General features: G+C 44.5%; 1 protein-coding gene across 2 annotated transcripts in view; it reads left to right on the top strand.

Annotated features, from left to right (window-relative positions):
* The window catches only part of ABL1 (ABL proto-oncogene 1, non-receptor tyrosine kinase), a gene marked incomplete at its 5' end in the record, with an annotated part of 82,946 nt that overhangs the window by 26,459 nt on the left and 33,670 nt on the right, over positions 1–22,817 (top strand). The window contains one exon of one of the 2 annotated variants that reach the window (XM_084899793.1): positions 13,813–14,346. The exons of the other annotated variant lie outside the window; for it this stretch is intronic. Coding sequence (XP_084755919.1) covers positions 14,268–14,346 — 79 coding nt within the window. Of the gene's footprint in view, positions 1–13,812; positions 14,347–22,817 lie in introns of those variants that run through there. 2 annotated transcript variants of the gene reach the window in all.

The following is a 22,817-nucleotide window of genomic DNA, read 5'->3' as shown; positions in this document are numbered from 1 at the left end:
ATGTCATGACCAAGAATGAGTCCTGACCCAGGTGTAAAGACTGGCCATGGAAAGCCTGTGGGCTCCAGAGCTTGTCTGCCCGGGTTCAAATCCTGGCTCTACCCTACCTCAGGCTTTGGCCCTGACTCTTTCCAACACCAACGGGGGCGGCACACACACCCGCCTCCCGGGTCTGAGCAGATTTGGGGAGAGACTGAACCAAAGCTCTTAGCGAAGCGCCTGTGAGAGGCTTTGTAACTCCGCTGGGCAGCGGGGGTCGTGACTGTCCTTAAAGGCGCTGCGCGGCTGTGCTGGCTTCATGAGAAGTCGTGGAATTTCATTCCCTGAGGATATTGAGAAAGAGAGATTGTACTTGTCAAGAGCATTCATTATTCTTTTCTTTTCTTTATTTGTTAATGAAAAATTTTAAACGTTTAAAAAGTTAAAAAAACAGTGCAAAGAATCACCAATATATCCCTCATCTAGATCCATCAACTTTTAACACTTTTACACTTTACACACGGGTACGTTCCTCCTGGAATTGGCTGTAGGCTCCAGCAGCCAAGAGCAGGCACATTCTCTCACACCCCCACAGCGCTAGCAGCGCGTGAGAAAACGAACATTAGCCCAGTAACATTATATAACATGGATCCATAGTCAGAATTCCCCAAGTCTCAGTAACATTTTAAACAGGAGCCATCAAAGAATTTATGATGAACTAGATTGCCTATGAAGTTTGTCATGGAGCTAAAGACTCATGTGAAGTTGAAATTATTAAAATGATGTGTATCTTGTTGGCCTCCTGCAGAGAACGGACAGATGAGGTACAGCTTTGGTTACCTGCCCCGTGTGAGCCAGGCAGCTGGGCAGTCAGCACACGTGCGTTAGAGATTGTATCCTTTACTTTGCCAGTTCACACAGATGGTTCTGGTATAAAACAGGACCAGAAAATTTACCTTGATAACAAATTCCCAAAGGCTGTCAAGACTCAGCTTAAGCAATGGTGGGTTTTTTTTCTTCCTTTTTTTTTTTTTTTTTTTTTTAGAATTTTTCATTAAAAAAAAATATTTTTATTGGTTTCAGAGAGGAAGAGAGAGGGAGAGAGAGAAATATCAATGATGAGAGAAAATCATTGACTGGCTGCCTCTTGCACGCCCCCTACTGGGGATTGAGCTCACAATGTGGGCAGGTGTCCTTGGCCAGAATCAAACCTGGGACCCTTTAGTTCGCAGGCTGATGGTCTATCCGCTGAGCCAAACCAGCTAGGGAAAGCAATGACACTTTCTGGTGAAAACGTAGGGCTTACCTCAGAAGTGAACACCCAGGCCTACTTCCTGGATGGAAATGCTCTCCATAAGTATTGTAAAGCTCTAATTATTAACTAGTATCCAGACTAATTGGAATTTCCTGTAAATGGAATGTCCTTTGTACCCTGTAGGACATTGTTATTACCCTCTCCATGCAATTTAGAAGTTTCAGACTACTTCTTCTGAGAAATAAATTGAGTTCATAGAAGCTGTATTGTGAAATGTACCCTTTCATTTGAATTTTAGTACTGGGCTTTCCTGCTCTTAAAAGAGGCAGGTAAACCCAGCTAATGAGTGAACTTCCAACACTAAGCCATCATTCTCCTGCAGGTGACACTGGATCATGGCACATCGCTATCTTGGTGAAAGGTGCTTCAAACCTCGAAGTTTGTAACTGCCCTTAAGTCATTTTTTTTTTTAACTTGCAAACTTACAGCCAAAAGTTAGAATATGTCATAGTCAAGTTCTTTTATTTCAAGTTCTTAAACTAGCTGATTTATTAATATTTTGTTCATTTAGTGAGCTTGGAAAGATTTTTTTTTTTTAAGGCTAAGTTTAAGATACCTTATAATATAAAAATATGGGTATTTCCTGGCCTGTTCTATCTTCTGAAGGTCAGATTTCATCAAAATAAATGAATCACTGTTTTTTTTTTTTTTCTTTCATCATCCCTTAATTGGTTTCCAAATTAAAATGATTAATGGCTGAGTTTCTCAATTGTATTGTTTTGATTACAGTCCTACTGGCAGTGCTGGTGATCATTGGGAAACATTTTCAAAATGGGTGATTGTTCCTGACTAGGTCACATGACTCCACCAAGGGTCCCGGATATGTTGCCACTAGGAAGTCTTCAAAGAAGCAAGCAGGCTTTTTTTGTAAGTTAAGGAAAATGATTTTAAATAATGAAAACTTAGTTACGATTAGGGCTCTATTTTAAAAAAATATTTTTATTGATTTTAGAGGAAGAGAGAAGGAGAGAGAAACATCAATGATGAGAGAGAATCATTGATTGGCTGCCTCCTGCATGCCCCCTACTGGGGATCTAGTCTGCAACCAGGGCATGCACCCTGGATAGGAATCAAACCCGGGACCCTTCAGTCCTCAGGCCGAACCAGCTAAGGCAGGCTCTATTTTTTCTTGAGGTGTTTTTAGTTTTCAGAAAGGAAAAAAGTGTACGTTTTAGAGTTCCCTAGAGCATATTTTAATTAGTGAAGTTTTAAGCCATTAGTTTGTATGAAAGCATCATCAGCTGACCCTCTTGCAGGATATGACTTCAGGCCCCTTTTTCCTGGTACCCTCAGAAACACAACTCCCCCCCTGGTTGCTGTGGCTCAGTTGGTTGGTGTCGTCCCGTGCACCTAAAATTGCTGGTTCAATTCCTAGTCAGGCACATGCCCAAGTTGTGGGCTCCATCCTTGCTATGAGCATGCAGGAGGCAGAAGATTGATGTTACACTCTCACATTGATGTTTCTCTTTCTCTCTTCCTCTCCCTTTCTCTCAAAAAATAAATAAAAAGCCCTAGCCTGTTTGGCTCAGTGGATAGAGTCGGCCTGCAGACTGAAGGGTCCTGGGTTCGATTGCAGTCAAGGGCACATGCTTGGGTTGGGAGCTTGATCCCCAGTAGGGGGCATGCAGGAGGCAGCCAATCAGTGATTCTGTCTCATCATTGATTTTCTTTTCCTCCCTCTCCCTTCCTCTCTGAAATCAATAAAACTATATTTAAAAAATCAATAAGAAAAAAAGTAACTCCCTTCAAATTTCTTAAACACTTTGAAGAGTGGCTTGGAGCATAAAGCTAGTTGGATGAGCGGGTGAGGCACAGGCTTCCTCCCGAGCACCTGCTTTGCACGGCAGGCCTTGGGTTCATGGGCGCGCTGTTCCATAGCCAGTTGGCCACTGAGAATTTCTTCTTATGAAGTGGGTGGTTTTAGAATTCCACCTCAGATGGCATCAGCCCTTAATGCAGCTGGTTCCACTTAATACGTTTTGTTTAAACAAACCCTGTTCCTGGAAATGGTTTCAGAATAGTCTGTTCCTTGTAGCTGTTCCTTTGCCTTTATTTTTAAAAACGTGTTCCCAACGCTATCATCTGTGCATGAGCACAACAGATTCAGAAATTCTATTTAAGTTATTGCATTTATGAATAGTGTTGAATCCAGATATTATAGATTGATTCTTATTCAGTACCTCACTGATTTAATTTGGTACCTTTATTTTGCAGAATCAACCAAATTCCTTTGTTGTTTAGGTATATTCCCCTTTAAGGGACTCATGCAGAAATCTCCACTGACAAAACAGATAAATTAGGGAATGAGTACTTTTTAACTTTGTAAACATGAAAAAAAAAATTTTTTTAACATGAAAAATTTTTAACAAAAAGCCAACGCTGGGCTAATTATATTGATATAATTAATATATTTTCAAATAGAATATACTAGTACATTTTTATTTTGGGTATGATGACAATATTAAAATTAAATTTAGAAAAAAAAACTGGATGAAAATACAAAATAAGGTATTAGTAGTCTCTATTCTGACTTTTTCTAAAACAAGTTGTATTTTTATTTTTTAAATATATTTTATTGATTTTGTACAGAGAGGAAGGGAGAGAGATAGAGAGTTAGAAACATCGATGAGAGAGAGTCATCGATCAGCTGCCTCTTGCACACCCCCTACTGGGGATATGCCCGCAACCAAGGTACATGCCCTTGACCGGAATCGAACCTGGGACCTTTCAGTCCCCAAGCCGATGCTCTATCCATTGAGCCAAACCGGTCTCGGCACAAGTTGTATTTTTATTTAAAAAATTTTAATGAGCCCTGACTGGTTTGGCTCAGTGGATAGAGCATCAGCCTGCGAACTGAAGGGTCCCAGGTTCAATTCCAGTCAAGAGCATGTAGCTTGGTTGAGGGCACATCCCCAGTAGGTGGTGTGCAGGAGGCAGCTGATCAATGTTTCCCTCTCATCAATGTTTCGAACTATCTCTCTCTGTATAAAAATCAATAAAATATGTATTTTTTAAAATAAAAAAATAAAAAAATTTAATGAAAGAAACTTTTTTTTAACAAGATTTTTAAAATATATATATATTTTTATTGACTTTTCACAGAGAGGAAGAGAGAGGGATAGAGTGTTGGAAACATCGATGAGAGAGAAACATCAATCAGCTGCCTCTTGCACACCCCCTACTGGGGATGTGCCCGCAACCAAGGTACATGCCCTTGACCGGAATCGAACCTGGGACCTTTCAGTCCGCAGGCTGATGCTCTGTCCACTGAGCCAAACTGGTTTCGGCTGAAAGAATCTTTTAAAAATAGGAATTTATAAAGCGTATATGCAACTCATTAAGAACTTTTTAACATAAACTTTCATTTCGTTATATTGTCATAGGATTTATTCTTGTCTTTGGAGAAATTAGTTTATAAATCATACATTAATTAAAGTGATACTTCATTTACTCTCTCTCCCTTCCTGGCTGTAAGCTCCCTTCGCATGGAGACCATGACCACTCTGTGCACATCATATGACCTGACACATAGTCGATGTTTAGTAGAAACTTAATGAGTGAGTGAATAAAGGAGTCAGTGAACACTTCTCACTTGGAGTGCAGTGTGATGACAATGATAGCAAGCCACTTACATTCCTCTTCACTGTGTCAGGTATGGTTCTGAGTGCTTTACATACTTTAATTCCGTATTTACTAATACATTTAAATGTTATCAGGCACTCAATAGCATGCTTGATAACTTTTAAGTCTTTGTTGCCAAGACCTTTATTTTTGTGTTTGACAGTTATTTCAGGCATTTTCCACAGGCATATTTTGGCAATAACACAGGATATTCTTCTACTCCCGGGACTAGTGCATGTGATTCCAGGTGCAAATCTCTTTGGCCAGGAGCCATTGACCTATTCTCAAATCCAAACACTGCGTCAGAGATAAGAGTTGGTGCCTTTCCTTTTATCCCTATGGTTTTCTCTCCTTTTTCCCCCTCTTTGATTCTCATTTCATTTTCTTTCTTTCTTTCTTTTCTTTTTTTTTTTTTTTTAATATATTTTATTGATTTTTTTACAGAGAGGAAGGGAGAGCGATAGAGAGCTAGAAACATCGACCAGCTGCCTCTTGCACACCCCCTACTGGGGACGTGCCCGCAACCCAGGTACATGCCCTTGACCAGAATCGAACCTGGGACCTTTCAGTCCGCAGACCGATGCTCTACCACTGAGCCAAACCGGTTTCGGCTCATTTTCTTTTTAATATTTTTATTGATTTCAGAGAGAGGAGAGGAAGAGGGAGAGAGACATTGATGTGAGAGAGAAATATCGATCGGTTGCCTCTGTACCCCTGAATGGGGATCTAATCCACAACCTAGTGTGTGCCCTGACCTGGATCTGAACCCTCAGCATTTTGGTGTGCCTGATGACGTTCCAATTGATTGGGCCACCCGCCAGGGCTGATTTTCATTTCTTCAGCAGGTCCCCACCATCCAGTTCTGGGACATTTCTGTCATCTAATAAAGATCCCCTTTGCACTCGATCCCACCCCAACCCCAGGATGCCACCCTCTACTGTCCGTCTTGATAGATTTGCCTTCTCTGCACATTTCACATGAATGGAATCATACAGTATGAGCTCTTTTGTGACTGGCTTCTTTCACTTGACAGCATGTTTTTGAGGTTTATCTATGTTGTTAACAGCACATGTCAGTACTTTGTTCCTTTTTATTGTTGGATATTATTCCATTCTTTGGAAATACATTTTGTTTATCCATTTGCCAGTTGATGGACATTTGGATTATTTCCAAGTTTTGGTTCTTATGAATAACTAGAGCCCAGTGCATGAAATTTGTGCACTTGGGCTGGGGTTCCTCAGCCCAGCCCTCACCCTCTCACAGTCCGGGGGCCATGAGGGGGTGTGTCCTAAGCTGGCAGTTGGACATCTTTCGCGCTGCTGTGGAGGCGGGAGAGGCTACTGCCACTGCCACCACGCTCGCCACTTGTGAGCCCAGCTTCTGGCCGAGTGCACTGACCACCAAAGAGCAGCTCCTGCATTGAGCACCTGCTCCCTGGTGGTCAGCGCACATCATAGCGACTGGTCGTCCCGTCGTTCAGTTGAATTGCATATTAGCCTTTTATTATATAGGATGGTGCTTGTACATGTTTTCATTTCTCTAGGGTAAATTCGTAGGAGTGAAACTGCTGGGTCTGGTAGAAAGCTCTCCACATTCTTACAAACACATGGTTTTATCTGTCTTTTATTTATTTATTTTTTTTATTTTATTGATTTTGTACAGAGAGGAAGGGAGAGAGATAGAGAGTTAGAAACATCGATGAGAGAGAGTCATTGATCAGCTGCCTCTTGCACACCCCCTACTGGGGATATGCCCGCAACCAAGGTACATGCCTTTGACCGGAATTGAACCCGGGTCCCTTCAGTCCCCAAGCCGACGCTCTATCCATTGAGCCAAACTTGTTTCGGCTTATCTGTCTTTTTAAATTATAGTTATTCATATGGTTGTGAAGTGGCATCGCACTGTGGTTTAGTTTCTATTTCTTGAATAACTAATATGCTGAACAATTTTTTATGTGCTTGTTAGCCATTCATATTTCTTACTTGGTGAGATGTCAGTTTAAAAATTTTAAATTGGTTTGTGTACTGTCTTATTATTGAGGGGTAGAGTTCAGTCTATACCAGGTACATGATAGAACAGAACACATGGGTTTTTAATTTTCCTCACATCAGCACCAGAGACTGTGGAAAGGGGCAGGGGCAATAGTAAGAATAATTAACTTGTACTATTTGCATGTTGTGAGTTGGACACTGGGCTATGTGTTTCACATGGGTTATTTAAACCATTTTGTCATTTTTTAAAGCTTATAGAACAGTTTCATATGCTTGTTCTACAATTAACAGTTTTTCATAGATAAAGAATAGAAACAGTTGATTTGGAGAATTCTTATATTTTTTGCGAATTAGGACAAGCCTTTTAATATTATTACCATTAAGACTAAATGGTGATAATACAGATGCTGATTGCCAGTGATATAAACAAGCTAGATGTTTATCTCTCTCTAAAACAGGCTGACATTAGCCAACCTGGATGTGTGTGGGGACTCCACAGGGTGAAACACCTGATATCTTGATATCTTGTTACTCTTTAAGATGCAATTCTGCTTCAGGATCCAAAAGGCCATTCCAGTTGACCTGACCCCTTGCAGACAGTGGGAAGTAAAGAGGAGTTTTTTTTAAATATAAAATTTTAGTTTTCAATTAGAGTTTACATTCAATATTGCTTTATATTAGTTTTAGGTGTATAGGATGGTGGATAATACAGTCATATCCTTACAAAGTGTTTTCCCCGATATTTCCAATACCCACCCTAGCATCATACATAGTTATTACAATATTATTGACTATATTTCCTGTGTTGTACTTTGCATCCCAGTGACTATTCGGTATCTCCCAATTTGTAGTTCTTAATTCCTCTACTTTTCACACGGCCCCCCAACTCCCTCCTCCTTCTCTGTGTCTGTGAGTCTGTTTCAGTTTTGTTTGTTGGTTTATTTTGTTCTTTAGACTTTACATATAAGTGAAATCATGTGGTATTTGCCTTTCTCTCGCTGACTTATTTCACTTAGCATAACACCCTCTAGGTCCATCCATGCTGTCATAATTGGTAAGATCTCATTCTTTTTTATGGCCGAGTAATATTCCATTGTGTATATGTACCATAGCTTTTTTTACCCACTCGTCTCTGGATAGGCACTCGGGTTGCCATATCCTGGCTACTGTAAATAACACTGCAGTGAACATGGGGGTGCCTGTATTCTTTTGAATTAGTGGTTTGGGTTTCTTTGGATACATATCCAGAAGTGGAATTGCTAAGTCATAAGGCAGCTCCATTTGTAATTTTTTGAGGACCTTCCACACTGTTTTCCGTAGGGAGGAAGCCCTTTCCTTTTAAGAACCTGGCTCTGAAGCTCAAGTATCTTTTCTACTCACATACTATTGGCTACACTTGGTCATGTGGTGGTGCTCCATGTGAGAGAGTCTGGGAAATGGGTCCATCCGAAACTTAGGGTCTAAGGCCTGAAACTTAAGGTTGAAGGTAAGAGAAGGGAACAGATGGGGCCACTGTTGGGCTTGCGGGCTCCTGTAACTAGTCTGTGTGGGACACTCATTCATTTTTCATTAAAGAAAGACTAGTTGATATGGAGCTGTTGGCCTAAGCCTTATTGAAGAGTTACTTTTACTATTGTCTTTAGAATCACACTAGAATGTTCTTCATGGTGAACTAGTCATAAATATAAATGATCATTGCTCAGGGAATCTGAAAGTACTTAGTGATTAAATCTGATTTTGGAGTTGCTATACTGAATATAGGATTTTATGTATCAGCTAACGGGAAGGGGGCAGATAAGAGGACAGCTCCTGCCAGGTCAGCGTGGAAAGCACAACTCTGTGTTCTGTGGTTTTCTTTCCAAGTGGCGGTTTCCTCCTGATGTCACACAGCCGCTCACTGCGCGGCTAACGGGAGCCGCTCTTTCTGGCTAATGTGTCCTCTGGATTAACATGCCGATCTGTCGCTGAGAGAAAGAGCTGTCATTGCTTCTCTGAGGACAGCAGGACTTTCTAATAAGTGTAGGCAAGACACTGGACCCATTTGTTCTTTGTGTGTTTAAAACCTTACAGACAACAACACTTGGTACTAAATGTTTTGAAGAAACAAGCATTAATTTTCGGTTTCCAGCTCTGGCCTGTGAGAGGTTCCTAATGCAGCCCCTTCCAGCCCCGCAGAGACCCCGCGGCAAACAGGCTGCTCCAGAGCCTCCTGCTCCCGCCGCCCGCTGCGGGGCTCAGACAGCTTGTTTTCCTTCCCTCTGGGCCTTCCCGCTCCCCTCCAGCTGCCTTCCTCCGCCCCCGCCCCCACAGTAACGTGATCTCCGCCTGGGCTGCTGCTTTCGCAGATTCTTTTCGTCTTAGAGAAAGAGAGGAAAAAATTAACCATTGGCTTCCCAGTCCAAAGTTAACAAGACCACAAAAGCCAAAAACAGTGCCAGTGTTTGAAAAGGAGTGTTTTGCTTATAAGTAACCAGTGCCTTTATTAATGGTTTATATTTTAATCATGTATATTGAAGTGTACTTAAGGTTACCTTCTTACGGAGATAATAAGAGGCCTTTAGGATTATTGCAACTTGCTATTTTTGTTTCTCTTGTAAATATCTTCATCTTTACTTCATCTTAATATTCAGATTAAAAGCAAACAAGATTTTTGTGATTTAAAATAAAATTCTGGGGCATTTTTTAAAAAGTTAACCAAAGTAAAGGGACAAAGGCAGTGCATGAAAACATGCAAAATGTCTTTAAGTTGAATTCAAGTACTTAGAGTTTAGTAAGAATATCCCAAACTGTTTTTGTTCTGTAATATATGTTTATAGCTTCACTTTAAGCAGTGGGACTGGATTTATGAATTCGGGGTTTGGTTGTTCTTCACAACAGCAATGTTAAGATTTGAGACCTATAGTTTATAACAAATTTTAAATAGTTTTTCACTCTCTTGCCCTGGCTGGTGTGCTCAGTGGTTAGGGTATTGCCTGTGCACCAAAGGGCTGTGGGTTTGATTCTGGTCAGGGCACATACCTAGGTGCTGGTTTGATTCGTGGGGGCGCATTTGTGAGGCAACCAGTGATGTTTCCCTTCACATTGATGGCTTTTGTTTTTTTCTCTCCCTCTCCTACTCCTTACCCCCCTCTAATATCATCAGTTGGATTAAAAAAAAGTCCTTCACTCTCACGTTCTAAAGCTGGTCTTCAGTATGGGTAACTGATGGTGTCATGTAATGGAAAGTGTCTAACACGGGCGTTTGGAAATCTGGGTTCCATTCCTGATGTTGCCATTCACTTGCCGTGAGACCTTGTGTTCAGCTATCTCATGCATCAAATGGGCAAAGTAGATTTTAATTTAAAATTATTAAAGATTGCAGACCTGTTTTTATCACTCTTCCTCCCCAAGCCGCACTAAAATTACAGTAAAAAGATTTTTTAAAAAGTGAAAATACATAAGGACTAAAAGAATTCAGAAGGATAAATGGATAACAAGTGAACATATTTTTAGAAAATGGCAGTCAAAGGCTAGCCTTAGCAGAATTGAGGAAGATGAAGTCCAGCCTCTTCTGAGAGAGACATTGGTTAGAAGTGAGCCTTTTGCTTATAAGAACCTGAGGGGAAAGCAGAGTTGTGATTTGCCATAAAGCATAGTTGCAGAACCTTGGCTTTCGGATTAAAAGTAAGACTCTGTGGCATTTCACTGTTAGTTGTTACTCCTGCCCCGTAGCTAGTATTTCTTTCCCTTAACAAAATGGTCCGATTTCCCTTTCCCTGGGCAAACCTCCGGACTCTCCCACTCCCGCAGGCGGTGCTCTCTGAATCATTTCCACTTAGCACTTTTGTTCATTTTAGCTCTTAACTTAGTCCCAGTCAGACTTAGACAGGAACACAGGCCATCACCTGACACATTTGGAAATAACAAGCAGCTCCTGTTTATTGAGCACTTTCCATGCATGATCCCTAATCTCCTAACCCTGTGACATAGCTGCTCCTGTACTGCCCCACCCAGTTTTACAGACAGAACATTTGGCCGAGAGGGAAGTCACTGGCCCACACCGCCCAGCGCCCAGGCCGGAGTCACCGGGCCGCGGTGACCCTGGCTGGTGGGTGCTCTCACTGACAGTGGATCGGAGAGGAGCGTGTCCTGTGCAGTCGGGCAAACGTGGACGTGACCGTGGGCTTTCTAAGCGGCGTGCGCTCTCAGTTGGACCCACAGTGGACCCAGAAGGCTAGGGTCTCGCAGGCTCTCACTGGACCGTGTTTGCAGAATCAAAGGAAGTGCGTTTTGTGGGCACGTGCGTGTGAAATAACATGCACATACTTCAAGTTTCCGCCCTTTCCCGCTGAAACCATTGGCTGGGCTGGAAGCAGTCAAAGGGGCAGTCAGATCTGGGATTACTGGTCCTAAGGGTCCCACACCAGGCCCACATCAGATCCACCTCCCTGCCTTACCCTCCTCCCCATCCTGCTCTGCACAGGGGCCTTTCAACACCCTGCCTCCTGGGCGCCCTGTCTCCTTCCTCCTTCCCTGACCCCCTGTGGGCTCCCCACCCCTTAAGAATAGGACCGAACTTTAAAAAATTAAATTCTTCTATCCTAAAATATTCTTAAGAAAAGAGTCCCCTTTTGGTGAATTTTTCTAGAGTTGTACCTTTTTTAAAAAAGTATATTTTATTGATTTTTTACAGAGAGAAAGGGAGAAGGAGAGTTAGAAACATCCATCAGCTGCCTCCTGCACACCTCCTACTGGGGATGTGCCCGCAACCAAGGTACATGCCCTTGACCAGAATCGAACCTGGGACCCTTCAGTCCGCAGGCTGATGCTCTATCCACCGAGCCAAACCGGTTAGGGCAAGTTGTACTTTTCTTAAATTCAGAAATTGCTTTCAAATGAACACATTGTAGAAATATCTGTTCATCTTTGTCTATTCCCAGTGAGAATAAGAAGCAAATCTTTCTTTTCTAAAACGGCGGTTTTCAGACCTCAGTACAGACCCACCAGCTCATCTAGGGCCTTCAGAGGCAGTGCGCTCCACACACCCTCATCCGGGACCTGAACGGAGGCTGCTCGTTCAGCAAGGCCTGCGGGGACTCTGTGCGTGTCCCTGCACCTCATTTTGGAAACACAGCTCTGTTACATGCTTTGATCTCATTAAGGACCTTTATTCTTCCGTTCTTACTATTCTTAACATGTCAAACTATTCTTGTTAGTTCTAATTCCCAGAACTATTTTCTTTTAAGACTTATTCTTCCAGTTTCTGTTTCCTTCTCTGGCTTTACACATATTGTACACTTTTCACTTAAATTGCAAATTTTGTGCCATTTTGGAAAATTCAAGGACTTTGGACCTTACTACTTCCTCGCTTTGTATACTTGGAAAGATATTTCCTCTTTCCCCCTCCGCCCAGTTTCCTACCTGTGAAATTAAATCCCATATCCAATGCCAAAGACTGCTGTGGGCTTGTGCCTGGCGAGTGTTAGGTGCACAGTAAGTGTCTATCCTTTCCCAAGCTGAACGCAGCATGACAAACAAGTTAAGTAGGTCACAGACTTTTTCATTTCGTTGTTGTTGTTTTCCCTATTTTTTTAAGTTAATGCCTTTGAGGCCTAAGATTGCTCAGAGGGAATCCTGGGCCCATGGGGGCTCACTTGCTGGTAACTGCCTTTTGTATCTTGCAAGTGAGTTTCTAGGTTCAACACTGGCTCTGGAGAGGATCGTACAGGTTTGATATGGCAGTGTACAGTTTGGTGATAGTTTCAATATTCGTTGCTCAGTTTTGGGCACAGTTTGTAAGTAAGCATTACTCATTTAAAAATATATATATTGATTTGAGACTCTTGAGAGGAAGGGAGGGAGAGAGAGAAACATCGATTTTTTCCACTTATTTTTGCATTCATCGGTTGATTCTTGTATATGCTCTGATCTGGGATCGAACCTGCAACCTTGGCATATCAGGACGATGCTCTAACCAACTGAGCTACCTGCCTAGGGTAATACATGTTAGTGCTGATTACTCACGTGCTCTAAGATATGGACTAACCGAAGTTTTTTTTTGTTGTTGTTTTTTTTTTTAAAGAATAGTTTTTATTGATTTTTAGAAAGAGGGAGAGAGAGAAACCTATGTGAGAGTGTAACACTGATCAGCTGCTTCCTGCATGATCTCCACCAGGGATCGTGCTTACAGCCTGGGCATGTGCTCTGACCTGGAATCAAACCAGCAACCTTTTGGTGCACCGGATGATGCTCAACCAACTGAACCACACCAGCCAGGGCTGGACTAACTTAGTTTTTCTGCCTGTTGCGTTGATACTATTATTAAATTTTCTTTTCTATTGTTACTGATATTTATCTGATTTTTATTAAATTATTTGGTATGATTGGGACTCTATTGTTTCCTGTTGACCTGGATTTCTGGTATTATGCCAAGTAACATTCTTGTGATATGCCATTGTCTCTTATCAGTCCGGACCTGAGTTATACACAGATTTGAGCCCAACACAGCAATGAGATGGGTTTTAAACAGTGGTGCCGTGACACCTGCCCAACAAGGGCGACAGTTCTCCGTGGAAGAAAAGGAGGCGAAGTCCCAGGCCCTGCCTCTGGAGAGTTCTCACTGTGGAGACCACATCCCTCACATACAATCGGAAATTACGTGTGAGTGTGAACTCGCACATCTCTTCCTTGTTCCAGCTGTCTCTGAGCCCGAATGTATGATTTGACAAACGTGTTGCATTCTTGTAACTGTTATGTGGGTTACAAAGTTTTGATTATTCATTCCTTAACCACCCATTGAGTGTAGCCTTAATCACAGTAAGCTCACTGAATAGAAATGAGACCGTTATTGGTAATTCCAAAGGAATTTGCGTTATTCACCAGCGTTCTGGGGACATGGGTTTGCCAGGGCTGGGGTATGGTGGGACCTAGCAGTGCAGGTTGAGAACTTCTCCTGGGTTCAGCAGTGGCCGGGAGCACCCGCGGGCTCCAAGGGGAGCAGCGGGTGTAGGGATCGCTGTGCTCAGGTGCTCTGCTTATAAGCAATCCTGCGGATTCAGAAGTGGATTGGCTTTGGACCGCTGTCTAGCTGGCCTGGGCCTTAGGAACGCCTGGAAAGGGCCCCTGCCGGCGCCGAGGGGGTTAAGCGGAGCCGTTAGGAGGCGGGGCGGGCCTCGCGGGCCGGGCCTGGGCCCTTTGTTAGCGGCGTCCGGAGCGGGAGGGAGCCGGCCGCGGCCTGGGGCGGGCGCGGGGGGCGGTGAGGCCCATGGCGGGGCCGCGGGGGCCCGGGGCGGCGCACGGAGCCGGAGCGACCAGCCGAGCCTGAGCCTGAGCCGCCGCGGGAGAGGAGGGGGCGCCGGCCCTCGGGGCGCGGGCACACGAAAATGTTGGAGATCTGCTTGAAGCTGGTGGGCTGCAAGTCCAAGAAGGGGCTCTCCTCGTCCTCCAGCTGCTACCTGGAAGGTGAGCCCGGCCCAGGGCCCGAGTGGGCGAGGGGGCCGCCGCCGGGCCTCCTGGGCCTTCCCGCCTGCGCGCCCCCTCCCTTCCCCTCCTCTCTCCCCCTCTCCTTCCCCCCTTTCCTTTCCTCTCCAGCTCCCCTTTTCTGCTGCTTTCTCTAGGCAGCTCCTGCGCGGTCCTGGCCGGGGAGGGGGGGGGTGGTGCGGGGCTCTGGCCCCCGCGCACTACCAGCCCCTGGAGAACCTGCGTCGGGATGGCTGTGTCGAGGGGCCCCAACTGCGGGCTTCGACCCGAAAAAGTTTGAGAAAGCGAACTCTGAGGGCCTGGACGGCCCACACGGTGGAATTTCCACGGTTAATTGGAAATTATGTGTCAAAAAAGTCGACCTGTGTTTGTGAAAGATCCGATTTGCATTAGGTATCGGGCATTACAAAAGGAAAGCGGCTCTACCATTTATGGATACAGAATTTCAAGGGATCCTTCCCCTCCCGGCCCCAACCCGAACAGACCATGAGGAGGTCTTAGACTCTCTCTCTTCGATGGCGTAGGAGCGATCACACCACATTTTAAGAAGGCATTTGAATGAGCCCGGAGTGTTTGGGGAGGGGCAGTAGCCACATGCTAGGTTGCTTCAGAAAAGCTGAGACCCAAGAGCGGCTCACTTTTGCCTTCTCCCCCTTCTGCGCTTCTTTTTCTTATCTAAGCCCTCCCCTCCCCCGTGCCTGTTCCTTGTCTTTCCTTTCTGTCCCAGGAAGGTGAGGTCTGGAAAAAAGTGAGCTGAGGATGAGTGGTTATCGTTGATAGCTTCAAGATGGATCTGAAATTGATCTGCTTTGGGGACTGGCCATCCCAGGCGGTTTGCTTTCAGCTGAAAAGGCTGATTGGACTTCAGAGATGTACTCCTGCTTGCATTTCTCCATTGAGTTCACCGAGGGCTTAACATATTGTAGGAATAGAAATGGAAAGCTCACTGTAGAACAAGTAGGATTTCTACTATAGCGCCGGGAAGGTGTAAGGCTTTTCTTTTTTAAATGAAGGGGAAATAAAGAGGCCTCATTAATTGTCCAAACTATTTTTCTTCTCACTTTTTGACTTGAGGGCCTGCCTAGAATCATATATGGAGCTCAAACCATAAACCCCAATGATATAGGCAAAACCTGTGTGCCCTTTTTGCCACAGGAGGTGTACCTGGGTCCCTTTCCCTCTCTGGGATTGGGGCCTGAGAGAAGGCCCACCCGGATGGAGTGGGCTCACAAAGGCTGGCATCAGGAGAGAGGGCTTATTTGTCCCCTGAAAGTTCATATCTGAACAGCCAAGATCAACTTCAGTTAATACGTGGCTTGTTTTCCAAGTTGCTCAGAATTCTGAACACATTCTCATTTCCATCTGTAACGAGTTAGTGTCAGGCATTATCATCTCCGTTCTGCAGATGGAGGCCCAAGGCTGAGCAGATGAATGGACTTTTGTAACTGCAGGGCTGCAGGAAAGGTCAGGGCACAGCCAAGCTGTGACACTGTTTTGCTTGGGGGCGGGGGGGATTTAGTAGTACCTGGCTGGTTTAATTATTCTTTTTGGGGGGTAGGGGGGTCTAAAGTGACCCATTCCAGCATGTCTTGAAATAATGTTGGCTCTCAAGTCTGAAGGGAAAAAAGGATTCTGGTACAACAGACTACTTTAGTTAAGACTTTATCTGGAAAGCTCTCACGATAGGAATTTTTTATTGTTACTGATATTCCTGATGTCATGGTTGTGTTTTAATTGGGAAAAGTAAATGAAATTATTATTTTGTAGTTTAGAGAATTTAACAAACCTCAGCGATCCTTTCTTAAAGACTGGATGTGCTATTAGTCTCTTGGGAAACATAGTTGCCAACATCTGGGTAAGTAATCCAGCCCTTCTGTTTTTACTGACATCTAGATCCATCAATCAGTGTTTATTGACAGCCACTGGGGCCCAGGCATCACGCGTCATGGAGAGAATTAAATACGGTCAAGTTTTCCATCCTATCAAAGGAGGGTCAGCTGTGAATGCAACGATCATGCATCCACTTTGCTATTCGGGCCTAGCTGTCAAAGCAATTATTAAATGCTTACTGTGTGCCAACCACTGTTTCAACGTTCTGTGATTTCATTTGCTTACTTCTCATGATGGCCTTGTGGTTATTTTCATTTTATTGGTGAGGAAACTGAGGCACCGAAAAACTAGGAAACTTGTCTAAGGCAACAAAGCTAGCAAGTGGTGGTGCTGGGATTTGAACCCATGGCTATCTGTCCCCAAAGAGTCCAGTTTAGCCACTCTGCTTTATGGACTGTGACTGTTTATCTTCTTTGGAACTCTCTGTGGATGTGAAAATGACATCTTCAGAAACACTAATGCCTCAAAAGGGGGTATTCTTTCTTTCCCTCTGGAAACCTGATATTGATAAGAAGGATTACCGTTAGCCATTTTGAGTCCTCTTTGAAATCAATAAAAATGTATTTTACAAAATAGCTGTCATGCTAGCACATTCTGGAAGGGTATTCTGAGGGGTAATTCTGTCCCCCGTGCAGTTTCCTGCCCAGAGGCATGGGGACTTTCTGTGTGTCCTCCTGGAGCAGCTGCTGCCAACCTTTCAGACCTCAGACGGCTGGTTGGCGACCCCTGTTCTAGAAGTGTTTCATACACATAAAAGCATTTATAGCATTTGAGTTGTTCATCAACTTGGTGAAAATGTATCTTTATACCATAATCATGTTCATCTTTATAAACTTTGGTCTGCTTCAAACACTGACTCTGTTACTCCTGACCTCTAGCGATGTGAGAGAAAACATGAACAGTAGTCATTTGCATTCATCTTTTCTCCAGTTTACTTTTACTCGTTCATATGCTTGTGTTTGCATACATTGTGTGTGGTGATGTACGGGGGCATGTAAGTTCTATGTGGGGAATAAAAAACTAATGTCTGGAGTGAACTCTTGTTGAACTTTCAAATGTTATTTGAAGGGCCCTCTTTCCACTTCTTGTGAGTACAGTTAACGTTCTGGCGAGTGCTTTCTGCGGTCCAGCCACACAGATACACTAGTATCGATACTTCTGCCTCAGATTGCTGGTGCTCTTCCTAACCCCTCCTGAGCTCATCGGCTGCTCCTCTTGTCCAGTAACAAAGACAACCTGAGCTCTGGAGCGGGCTAGCCAGGCAGCCCTTCTCATCCGGGCTTGTGTTCAAACATGGAGCATGTCTGAGGGGGCACGCCTGGGCACCCCGCTTCATTGCCATCCTCACTAATTCCCGTACCAGTGCTCCGAGGTGCTCAGGGCAGAGAAGGGCCCCGCTCACTTTGGCTGGAAACACTTGTGATTTTTGAGTCAGGAGATCCCCTTCTTGTCCGACTTCTCTCAGCTTTTCTGTTTCATTTCCTCTAAGACAGAACAGGCACCTCTGTCCAGCTCACCTTAGAGCAGGGGTCTTCAAACTTTTTAAAGTGGGGGCCAGATCACGGTCCCTCAGAGAGCTGGAGGGCCGGACTATATGAACTACTAATCCCTACTGTAACACCTCGGCTGCGCTCACTGCCCAAAAAACCTGGCGGGCAGGATCAGACTCCCCTGGGGGCTGCATGTGGCCCGTGGGCCGTAGTTTGAAGACCCCTGCCTTAGAGGATGGTTTTCCGAACATATGAGATGATTCAGGTGGAAGTTTAGAAACAAATAAAATGCTTAATGTATGTATTTATACCAGTACAGGTTCCTTTGAGATGTCCTAAGTCCAGAGAGTTTTCTGGCCAGGATATACATGCTAAGTCCCATTCTGCTATGGCCCCAGGTGCATCCATGCTGCCCAGGGTCTTGGGCACACAGCTTTCTGAGCTGGATGTTCTCACTTCTAAAACAGGCTCCGAGTGGTTCCTGTCTTGTTGAGTTGGTAGATTCACACGAGAGATTTCACTTAAATTGTTTAGCACAGACCCGGGCATGGAGCAAGATGTTAGCATATGTTCGATGTTGTTATTTTAAACAAATACTTAGCAGTCTAAAATGTTGGGGTTGCCAACTTTTCTAATGGCGGAAGAATGATAGAATTGAGTTGAACCTATCCATAGTTTCTTTTCTTTTTTTTTCTGATAGTTTTTCTTGTTAACAAAACAATGTTTTCAAGTTTGTTTTGATGCATATAATTAATATTTCCTGTCCTTGGTTTTAAGGAAAAGTATCTTCCCTTCCTCTGATTCTATCTTATTCCCATGGTGAAAATTTTAATTATGGAAGAAAAAATCCTATTGGTTCATGGGTTGGCATTTTATTTCTTCTCTCCAGAGGGAGTTTGTTCATAGCTCCAAACATGTGAAAGCTAAAAGTCTCATACTGCTTACTACCTTGTTGCAAAATAATTTTGCCAGTGTAATTAAACACTGACCCAAAACAGAAACAGGAAAAATTGTCAATTGTTAGGCTTTAAAAATACATAATATTGTACAATGTGATGATATGGTTAACAAATACTGTATTGTGTATTCGGAAGTTGCCAAGAATAGATCTTTATAAAGTTTCTCCTTCCAAGAAAAAAGTTAATAGTTATGTGTGTTAATGGTTGTTAACTTTTATGATAATCCCTTCATAATATATACATATATCAAATTATTCACCTTTAACTTATACAATATCATTATACCTTAAAACTGGGAAAATATATGTAACAAGAACTAAAGATCAAATGTGACATGGGAAAAATATATAACTTTTTTCTGTAATTGTGGATTGTAGAAGAACACAGAAGAACAATTTCTAAAACAAATGCTTGTTAGTCTTTTTTGCCCCCCCTCCCCCCAGCAGAAAGTTTTAAACCCGTGACAAAAGCAGACAACATAATGAACTCCCTGGTACTCACCACCCAGCTGTAATATTACCAGCTTCTGGTCCATCTTGTTTTCTTTTCTATTGAAGTTACAGTTCCAAAGCCATTGAATAGCTTTGCTAGTTACTGACTCTTTTAAAAAATATTTTTTATTGATTTTTTTATAGAGAGGAAGGGAGAGGGATAGAGAGTTAGAAACATCGATGAGAGAAACATTGATCAGCTGCCTCCTGAACATCCCCTGCTGGGGATGTGCCCGCAGCTAAGGTACATGCCCTTGACCGGAATTGAACCTGGGACTCTTTAGTCCACAGGCCGACGCTCTATCCATTGAGCCATACTGGTTCGGGCTAGTTACTGACTCTTGAGAGTCTAATTTTAAATGGCTTCTCATGTCCTGTCCTAACCCACACCGTAGGTGATTGTCATCCTCTCTGTGTTGGGTGGTGGTAGGGAAGACAGGTAGACAGAGGAGGCCGTTAGAGAGGGAAGGGAGGCAGAGGAGCAGGAAAAGGAAAACGGGGGGGGGGGGGGGGGCTACAAACAAATTGGGAGACAAGGACAGTAGGCTGGGACAGGAAAGGGAAACCAAGAAGGGAGGGAAGAAGACACAGAGAAGAGAAGAGGGGATGGGGACAGAGGGAGTGTGTCCTGAGAGGAGCATGAGAGAGGCAGGTTGGCCGCTGAGCAGGATCCCGGCGGGAGGGCTGGGGTGCCATTTCTCTGCCTCTGTCTCCTGCCCTCCAGGGCAGTAATGATGGAGTTTGCATAGGAAGGTGGTAGGATTTAGTGCACATTAAGTGCAGGGCACAGTGCTGGCACTCAGTAAGGGATCAGTAACGCCCATTGTATTGCATTTCGGTGCATAAACTTTAACTTCATTACTCTTAATTTCTCTTTAGAGACCTAATTCTTACCAGTCCTCAGATTTAGCCAATGGCATTGTACATTGCATACCTGAAAATTGAATCTAAAGGCAGGCCATGAATAGAATTAGCCACTGCTTTTAGGAGCCAAAATAGCTTTTCTGTTCACGTTCAGCTACTCAGGTTGGCAACAGAAATAACAACAGCTAATGGGACATTCTGGGGAAATAGTCTGCCATTGGGTGACCCCTCTACTTCAGTGACTTGGATGTAAACTGACCGAGGAGCCCTGGATGATGCTCTAGAGCAGAGCAGGAGACGCGGAGTGAGTGCTTGCAAACCAGTCCGGCCGGCGGGCAGCGCGGGGCCCCAGGCTGTGGCAGACGCCCGTGGGCAGCCTTTCTCCCCAGACACACCCCGCGTGGCAGGGGCCGCTCACCGCGCCGTCTGCCCGCGAGGAGGCACCGAGCAATGGACTCGTGTCACACCACGGTGTGTGTTAGGGTCCTGGCCATGCTTTACCTTCCGGTGACAAATACATACTGCGTTTCCTAGATCTTCACCAAGGCCCTCCTGGTCAGGGGTCATTTGCTTTTCATCTTTATTCTTCCTGCTCTTCTGCCGTTAGAGGCTAACAGGCAGTTCAGGTGCACTCGTCGTTTTTTATCTTGTTGCTGAAGACAGACAAACGCAGGTGTTCTAGGAGGTGATTTAAATAAGCGGCAGTGCTATAGGTCCTGCACCATGGGCCAGCGCTGGGCACTCTGAAAGTGCTGGTCTCTGCCCACGAGAAGCTGATGCTTGTGGTGACAGTCACAAGAGAAGAAGTAATTGCCCTGTGGTGCCCTAGTGCCAGGTGCCACGCCTGACATTCATACAAAAACAGTCTGCATGCAGCGTGCATTGAGCTTTCGCCCACCCCACCAGCCCGGCCAGGGACCGGGTCCATACTGGTGTTGTCCTGCTGTGCACTGGAGTCACCGAGGCTCAGAAACGAGCATCTTCCAGATGTGGCTGCGGTTTGAACAAGGCTTGCCCAGGCTAACGGGCTGCCAGGGACACAGGTCCCTCAGGGCGGTAATAGACACAGACACCGAATACCCAGTGAGGCGAAGGGTAAGTGACCCTCAGTGTGAGGCGGCGGGGCCGAAGGACAGACAGAGGTTATGGAGGTGGTGAGGTCCGGAGGATGGGTTCCAGGGAGAGGAAATGGCCCTCGGCAAGGTGCACACAGATGGGGCAGAAACAGGGTTTGCCTGGGGGAACAGCAAGGCATGTGCGGAGGCTGGAGTGGAAAGTAGGGGTTACTGGAGAAGGTGGTCCCTGACCAACCCCAAGGGCCTCGTGTGCCCGCCTTAGGCGCTCCAGCTTCTGCAGCGGTGGCCACGCCGTGAGGCCCTGTTACAAGCCGGGAGCGGTGCCTCCCGCTTTATCTGCAAACTGCCCACCACCCTGCAGGCACCTGCTCTTAGGTGCCATGGTGCGCTTCCAGTGAACGCAGACTGGTGACTGACAGGCAGGGCCGTCACCCGGACATCTAGATGGGATTTTGACAGGAGAGGGATTTGGTCAGATTTACATTTAGGGGGCCCTTCTGATACGGGCAGGGCCAGAGGGGGAGCCAGACACGGACGGTGTGGTGGTAAGGAGAGGACAGGACTGACCAAAGAGATTAGGAGGAAGAGTGGCCAAGATGTGCGTGTGCACGTGATGGGATGAGAGGGAGGGAAGCGGGCACATAGGACAGGCGTCCAGTGTTTTGAAGATGGTGCTTCTCATTTTACCTTGATCTTTGTGCTCCATTTCCCAGAACTGGAGGCTTTGCAACAGATTCTTAAAAAGTGATACAAAAGTCCTTTTTTCTTTTTCATTTTGGTAGAGGGGGATTATAGGGACTATTTATCTTCAGAAGGCTAATATGTAGACTGTGAATAGGTCAGGACAAAGGATTTCATTTTCTAAAATGGACTGGCTAGGAACATCACAATATAAAAAGACTCCAGGGGAAATATTTAAGTCTTAGGCTAAGTTAAGTGATTTTTTAAAAAACTTTTTGCCTTTTAAAGGAGATTTCTCTAGAAAACTGTTTAACTTTTTGCCTATAATGTGACAAAACAGCATTATTTAGGAAAGAAAATACTAGTATAATTTGGACTTCTCATTCATTGCTCTTGGCCCCTCCCAGGGCTTGTACGGAACCAAATCTGAAGTGCTGGAGCCGTCAGCCAGAAGGCCCTTGGGTTCCCGCATAGAATTCAGGGTTCTTGTTCTTGGATGGAAAAATATTAAACCTTATTTTACTAACCTCTAATTGAAAATTAGTATTTCATTTTTAAGAACTTACAAGACAAACTACAGTAATATTAGCAGTGCTTGTGACTTTGTCACCAGTAGAAATCAGATGTTTTCATATTATATAACAGTTTTGATTATTACTTACACTCACCTCTACTTGGAACTGAAAGTAGTCACCACTGGATCTTGTTATTTAATGTGTTAATAAAGAAGCATATACCAAATATATTAATAAAAAGCACTATGACACATTTTAAAAAAGCTTTGGGGACTCTTTCAATATAGTTGTTTCCTTTGCAATGCTTCATACTTACTCTGTGCATCTGCAAACTTGACTGTGAAGGGAGTCCCTCGGCATCAACACAGGGTCCACGCACAGCACAGCACAGCCCCCCTCGGTGGCCGTGGGGGTCAGGCTGCCTCGGGTCCCTGTGAGTCCTGCTTCCCTCGCTGGGCACTGACTTGTTCAGGGTCACCTCCTCCCT

Source organism: Pipistrellus hanaki, assembly GCF_964339955.1.
Source record: "Pipistrellus hanaki genome assembly, chromosome: 11".
NCBI lineage: Eukaryota > Metazoa > Chordata > Mammalia > Chiroptera > Vespertilionidae > Pipistrellus > Pipistrellus hanaki.
This window is presented reverse-complemented; position numbering and strand designations above follow the sequence as displayed.